The 7,750-nt window shown below is 41.1% G+C and overlaps 1 protein-coding gene across 1 annotated transcript; it reads left to right on the forward strand.

Annotated features, from left to right (window-relative positions):
- The first annotated feature begins 888 nt into the window (after positions 1 to 888).
- Positions 889 to 2,928, forward strand: LOC119412752 (SLIT-ROBO Rho GTPase-activating protein 3). Its single transcript, XM_037679789.1, has 2 exons — positions 889 to 1,203; positions 2,276 to 2,928. The coding sequence occupies exons 1-2, from the start codon at positions 889 to 891 to the stop codon at positions 2,738 to 2,740; spliced, it is 780 nt and encodes a 259-aa protein (XP_037535717.1). The 3' UTR covers positions 2,741 to 2,928.
- Positions 2,929 to 7,750: the final 4,822 nt, after the last annotated feature.

The following is a 7,750-nucleotide window of genomic DNA, read 5'->3' on the forward strand; positions in this document are numbered from 1 at the left end:
CCATCCATCCATCCATCCATCCATTTTCTTTACCCGTTTATTCCATTTTGGGTCACGGGGGTCGCTGGTGCCCATGTCCAGCAATCACTGTGCGAGGGGCGGGGTACACCCTGGACGGGTCGCAAGTCCATCACAGGGCCACATAGAGACAAACGAGACAAACAACCATTCACTCTCTCACTCACACCTAGGGACAATTTAGAGTTACCAATCAGCCTAACATGCATGTTTTTGGATTGTGGGAGGAAACCGGAGTGCCCGGAGAAAACCCACGCATGCACGGAGAGAACATGCAAACTCCACCCAGAAAGGCCCCTGGATCGGGGTTTGAACCAAGGACCTGCTCGCTGAGAGGCAGCAGCTCTACCAGTTGCGCCACCGTGCTGCCCCTATATATATATATATATATATATATATATATATATATATATATTTAACCTTTAGTTATATAGACAGTATCATTGAGTCACGAGGGCTCATATCGAGAGGGATTTCTTTGGAAGCAGGTGGTGGTGGTTAAGGGCCTTGCTCAAGGGCAAATGAGGGTAGAGGCAGGTGTGGGTGTTTCACCTTTTCCACCTACCTTTTGATGTTGTTGAGCCGGCGACCTTCCAATCACGGGCCCACCTTAAGGAAGTCTGCTTTATGTCTACAACAGGGATGATGCCTTCTCAGAGAGCATTCAGAGGACTGACTGTGAGGCTAACAGTGGACTGCACCGCAATGACAGGAGCTCAGCGAGAAACGAGCACCAGTCTCCCTGTGAACACACACCTGTAAACCGCTTTGGAGCTCTGGGAAGGTGGGGGAATTTACAACCACGGTAGACAACGTGATGAAAACATTTATTCAAACAAAAAAAACATCAGTTTGTCCTCCTCTTTCAGGATGAGAGTTCGATCAGATGGATCTGCAGTTCCACGCAACAAGAACGGCGCGGACAGTCTCAGCCCAACCAGAGCTGCCGACCAGCCCCCCAGGGTTATGCCTCGGCCCTGCAGCCCACACAAAATGGCCGTTAGCAGGGCGCAGGCAGACAGCCCGGAGAAGAGGCGTCTCACTACGTTCGGCAGCGCCGGCTGCATCAACCACCCAGACAGAAAAGCGTTTGTCGACAGCCACTCCCAGCGATCGTCGCCAAGCACAACTCGACACGCAAGTTTAGGAGACCACAAAGCTCTTGAGGCTGAGGCGCTTGCTGAGGTGAGTATTTCTGAAAAAGTCTTAAATGTTTGTTTGTTTTGAGTGGTGGTGGGACAATCAAAGAAAACAAGACAAATTTACTGTTTCTGTATTATCAAATACTAAAAAGCTACTAGAGAAATAACTGATAAACTATTTACTTAACTAAGTCGGAGCAGAATAACTCATATTGGCTGTGAAATCTCAATACAGCAGTTTGTCGTTTATCATGGGGGATACATACCCTGAAGACCCGCGATAAGTGAAAAACCGCAAAGTAGTGATAGTAGTACAAGTAGTAAGTAGTAGTTTATTTTATTATTTGTATAGATATATATTAAGGCATTTTAAACCCTTCCAATACTCTTGCAGTATTCTAAACAGTGTTTCTAAACGCTATAAGAGCACAGAATGTTATGAGTTCAGCTCCTTGCCTCATCTGCTCTCAGCCACCTGCAAGCCACACCCACTTCTCCGCTCTGCACGGTGAACAGCTGATCAACTGCTGTAGGAAGTTTATCCTGCAGTATAGGCTGCACAAAGATGCAGCAAGTGCTAAATAATTTAAAATAATTTATTTTAAATACAAATTCCATGCCGATAGTGCGGTTCATCCATCAATCAGCCAAATGTGTGTCATGTCCAATCATATTTTGAAAATCCATGATAGAGCGAGTCCGCGATAAACAATTTGTGAAGTAGCGAGGGACTACTGTAAATCAATATCGACTTTTACAGCTCATGATAGATGCTGTATACTTGTTCTCTTGGCTGCAAATAATGTAACGCATTAATTCATTGTGCAAATGCTGATCAGCAGAAGCCTTTAGCTACTGTCCTGTGCTTTTAGCTAACGTTTTTTGCTACATTTTGCTTCTAACTAAGTTTTTTTTTCTACTTTTAGTTTAATTAGCTTTTTGGTGTTTGACCTAAATTTGTATTAGTTTGGCTTTTAGCTAATGTTCTGCTTCTTTTAGCGTGTTAAAAACTCACTTTCAGCCATTTCAGTCATTCTTCTCAGCATTTATGGGGTTCTTTTATGTAATTTTTTTTCCCATCTCAAACTTAGTTTTTCTTATTCTGTTTGTGCCAGGACATAGAGAAAACTATGAATACAGCGCTGCATGAGTTACGTGAGCTAGAGAGGCAGAACGTGGCCAAGCACGCCCCTGATGTGGTCCTCGACACTCTGGAGCCCCTCAAGCAGCCCGGTGGAGCCCAGGACGTGTCTGCCAGCCCCCTGCACACCATGGTCATCAGAGATCCAGATGCAGCCCAGCGGCGTAGCAGCAGCAGCTCTTCCTCCGAGACCATGACCACTTTTAAGCCTGCTCTGTCAGCACGTAGACCGAGTGCTCCTTTAAGGCCCCCGCCTGTCAGACCCGTCAGGCCGGCTCCTGTGATCGGACCGGGCCAGGTGCCGCACCGCTCCAGTAGCTCTAGCTCTTCTGGTCTGGGCAGCCCAGGCATTACCCCCACCGAAAGGATCTTCCCTAAAGCACCCTCCCCATCACCATCCACCTCCTCGTCCTCCTCAGACAAACAAGGCAACATGTAGCTTCAGTCTGTGTGAAGAAGCTAAAGAAGACTGTGGAAATGGACTGATACTATCATCACACCCCCACGTCTCTAACTGACTGCAAAACAAACATCTGATCTGTCTGAATATTTACCACTAACCTTGTGTAGACTACGACAGCTGCTTCTGGTGTTCACACTCACACTCGTAGCTCAAATCCACCGGGAGCACGTTGCTGCAGTGATAATATTACACTGAAATAGGATTTAAATCTATAGGAACCATTTTATAGACTGCTAACTTTGCTGAATTAAAGAAATCCGCCGGAAAATATTTCTGTTCGCTGAAATATGACCGTGAAACATCTCGTTGAAGTGTTATTAGATTACAGAGATGCCGTGAGCTCGTTCTGTGTCTGGTTTCCTGCTCCCATTATCACAAATCACTTGCGGGACTATTTCCCCACTTATCGTGCAGACATCCAGACTGTTCTGGTGGGACATAATGTCTTCAGTTGGAATACTTCCTTCAACACCACTTACACTGACAGAGAGGTTTGTAAAGAAAAGAAATAAAACTGTCCCAGTGTGTAAAAACACATGCAGACATCAAACATGTGGTTAAAAGCTGCAATTCTCCTCATGACCACTAGGGGCGCAGTTTGAATACAACTTTAAACCAGGCTTTTAAATATTCTGTTAAGTTGTGCAACCATTCTATGCATTATAGGTTTATATGAAATTATGTTTTGCCCAAATGAATTATTAAACATTTGGCAAATGTGCTGAGAAGTGGGCAGCAGTAAACACATCATCTTCTCTCACAGAGGGCTGCTGCAGATCTTTGTGTATTTCTGAAATCCGATAATAGTCTGTGTTTCAAAAGCTTTTTTTTTTTTTTATAAGTCCTAACTATAAAGACAAGGATTATTGTAGCTTTCATTCAGTTCATCTACAACCTCAGAATGGACCAGAGGTTGGTGTAGTAACACCCAGCTACAGTGAAGCACAGAATACTAACTGTTGTGACATGTATGCCATCTTTATAACTGAAAAAAAAGTCATGAGAGTGCTTATTATCCTATTATCTCTTTATAAAAATATTAGCTGTGTTACCTCAATCAAACAAGTGAGACACTCGCACAATTCAGTTGACTGATGCACTAAAAACATTACAGGGTCCTGTGTCTTCATCACGATGATGTCGTACTAGAAACAAGCGCGTTTAGACCCCGTCTTCATTGGATTTTTTTTGGTACGCTGTCGCTGCGGGCTGTGTGGATGTTGTGTACTGTTTTTCTGTCCCTTGAGGTGAATATATAAACTGTAAATGGTACATAGATCGAGATGAATTTACACCTACTGTTAAAGAATGCCTGTAAATATAACATTGTATCATAGGATGGGATATATTATCATCTGTAGCGTGTAGATTTTTGTAATTATCCTTGCACAGATAGTAGCAGAAGAATAAAGCAACAAAATCTCACATGCGTCTTTTTGTCTGTCTCGGGAGCTTGTTTAAAAAAATATTTGTGCAGACAGGGTTTAAAATGTACAGAAGAAAATATAGCATATTTAGTGAATACAGATGGAGCATCACTACAGTAATTGTTTTATATTTCTTCTACTTTAAACAGTAATATTTGACAAAAATAATCTGACAAATAACAGTGGTAACTATTTTGGTTAGATCAGGTTATAGTCATTTATGTTGTGTACTGTCAATTAGCTGCAATGACTAATGAAATGGGTTGGCTACCGAAGTTAATCAGTTGTAGATGTACAGTCAGTGATTACTTGAATGTTTAATTAAAATCCATACAGCAGTTCATGAGATGTTTTGCTAAAAGTTGATTCCAAAGAGTTGATGGCAAAATTTTATACAAAGTTTTTGTGCGCTCTGTTAACGCTCGGCATGTGTTGATTAATCGCAGCTAGTGCCACACATATTTTAAGTCAATACCTCTGACATAGACTGCATTTTGTCTCCATTTTGTAATACCAGTTGCTGAGGCACTCATTTTAATTCAAGTTGTGTCCAATAGGTAATAACATGAAGATGTACACCTAATGATTACTTTCTGCAAGTTGTATAAATACAATATTTGTACACACACAGACTACTAAACCATCAGGGATAATTAATGGCTCTTTACTGCCACCTGCTGGTCATTCGCAGCAAACCTCTTTATTATATAAAACTGCAGTGTATTGTATTAAAAAATATCTGCAATTTGCTAATGAATTGAAATCTGGTGGATGTGATACAGCAGTGTGATGATTAAAGTGATCCATATGATTTGGACCTCAGCAGCTTCAGTTACTGCTCGTGCCCTCTGGATGGAGACAGTGTCATCCGTCAAGTAAACACTGAAATGCTTTGCTTTGGAAAAGTACATAAAAAGGTTAAGAGTTTTGTGTGTTCGTTCTTATTGATGTCCGCATGAATGCAAGAAACTGAACGTGAACCAAAACCTCACCGCAGAAAATATAAGTGATGGTAAACACACACACGCACCTGTTTTCTTTAAACGGGTCAACCAACCCTCCAGTGGATGACATGATAAATGGGAAGTGCTGAAAATAGGAAAGAGTAAAGTTCTGCTCCTTCGTTGTTCACCTGGATGTTTCTCCTTATGAGATGGTTTGATTTTTTTTAAGTGGGGTTCTGTGAGTAGATATAGCTACATGTGTCTTAACGCAAACGTTCATATCATTTGAAGTGCGGCTATGGTGAAAAGGTCAGTAACAATTAGCATCTTACCTGCTGTGGATAGCTCTTTATGTGATCTCAGTTTGCAGAAATATAGTTAAATTCTGACTGGACTTACAAGTTCACAGCTAGCCCTGGCAAGGCAGAGACCAAAGTGAATTGCTGCCATCACAAAACAACTAAAATTTCTCAGTATGAACATTTTTATAGTGGTGCATGTGAACACTATTTTAGACACATTGTTATCATGGTCAGTTTCTCATTTCAGGGAGTTTTACATCAACATGGTTGTTTGCCGACATATATAGATGGCAATAGCAGCAGCTGGCTGTAGTGTTTGCAGTCCGACTTGGGGTGATTTAAACAGGAATATCAAAAGATTTCTGCTGGAATAAGCGAATAGTCAAGAAATGACAGCAGTGGAAGAGCTTCTGTGTGGACTACAATAAAATGATTAAGATTGGAGTTATCTAAGATGATGGCAATCCACTTTGCTCTTGGCCTTGCTTGGACTATTAACTCGTCAATATGGTTTAAGGTTTCTTTATTTGTCGTTCGCACCACATGTGATACATGTGGTGAAACAAAATTGTGTACACAGGGTCCCAGTTACAGCCAACAAAAGTATAAACTGTAAAGAAAAACAGTAATTAGGTCTAAGATATGAACTAAGAAATACACTAAACGAAGAATGCACTAAGCACTAATAGTACAAAAACAATACGCCGAACAACAGCAACATGAACACGAGTCTGTGTGAGCAGATGAGTACGAATGAACACAGCAGCATGAAATAAATCAGCAGCATGAGATCAGCAGCATGGATAGTCAGCAGCCCGTCTCAACAATCAAGTGGAATTACAGTGATTTTTTTTCACAGTGATTATCCTGACTAGGGATTCATGAGTGTAGCAGCCTCGGAGTAGAAGCTGTTCCTCAGTCTACTGGTTCTACACTTAATGCTCCTTAACCTCCTTCCTGAGGGGAGCGGGGCAAAAAGTGTGTGCTGGATGAGTGGGGTCCTTCAGGATGCAGGTGGCTCTCTTCCTGCATCTGGAGGTGTAGATGTCTGTGATGGTGGGGAGGCAACTCCAACAGACTTCTGTGCAAACTTCACCACTTTCTGCAAAGCTTTTCTTTCTGCAGCTGTGCAGCCTCCATGCCACACGTTGATACTGGAGCACAGGATGCTCTCCACTACACACCTGTAGAAGGAGGGGATGACTGACTTTCCCAGTCCAGATTGCTTCAGCTGTCTGAGGAAGTAGAAGTAGGGATTAAGCTTGTTTTTTTCCCCCAAAAGGAGATCTTTGTTTCTACAAAAAGATGTCCAGAAAGGGATAATTGTTTATAGCCTTTCCACAGAAGCCCACATTAAAATATCTGAAATATTGCTTTAACATAACAAGGGAGCTGTAATGTACTTGTAAATCATGCAAACTGTTCTAACAAGTCTTAAATAAATCTTGTAAATACAAAGACACCTAAATTAAAAAAGAAGAGCTATAATAAATAGTATTACTTTAATGTTTCAGTTTGTCAACAGTATTATAAATGAAAACAACACAATAAGTGTTTGATTCTTCCTTCTGAAGCAAATCTTGACAGGTGTTTTAATAAAGATATATTTGTTTGACTGCCTCCCCCACCCCCTCCTGTCAGCTTTAATTCATTTAGTTGTGTTTAATGAGATTTAAGTGAGAATATAATCTGATTAGTAGGTTCAACCAGGACTGAATGGCTCTGCGAAGAGGGAGCAGACTACCTTTAGATTAGCTCTCAGCTCTCTGGCGATGGCTGTGTAGTTAAAAAGGCCTTTTTATTAATGCCCTGATACGATTCAGACCAGCAGCTGAAAACTGTGCTTCATTCTTTGTTATCCCAGACAACAAACCATACAATTTCTGATCATGAAGCTATGTAATAAGAGTTGTTGTGCAAATTTATTAATTTAAAAAACAAGAAGCCTTAGTGGTAAATATTTAAAAAACAAGAAGCCTTAGTGGTAAATTCAATGTATTACACACTGATCTGTTCAGCAAGTTAGAGAGATGCAACACTTTCTGAAAGATTTATTTCTATTTGTGCTTTAGGCCTTACATTGACAATGGAGCTTTGCATCAATAACAGCAAAACCCAAAATGTCACAAACTTTCACAGACTGAGCTGGGAAACATCACAGGACAGAAAATAAACCCAGAGATGGTTTATGGATGAAGAAAGAAAAATACCTGTTAGATACATGTACTTGTTTTGTGATAAATTAAATGTCTTAATTTTTTTAGAAAATTGAAACAAAGCCAGAAGTGTAGACCAAAAAGTCCCCCCCCCCCC

This window comes from Nematolebias whitei, chromosome 7 (genome assembly GCF_014905685.2).
Source record: "Nematolebias whitei isolate Nwh7 chromosome 7, NemWhi1, whole genome shotgun sequence".
Classification (NCBI taxonomy): domain Eukaryota; kingdom Metazoa; phylum Chordata; class Actinopteri; order Cyprinodontiformes; family Rivulidae; genus Nematolebias; species Nematolebias whitei.

Coding starts and splice junctions, on each gene's coding strand:
- LOC119412752 (XM_037679789.1), top strand. CDS start 889: ATGAGAGTTCGATCAGATGGATCTGCAGTTCCACGCAACAAGAACGGC. Junction 1,204..2,275: donor AGGCTGAGGCGCTTGCTGAG/GTGAGTATTTCT, acceptor TGTTTGTGCCAG/GACATAGAGAAAACTATGAA.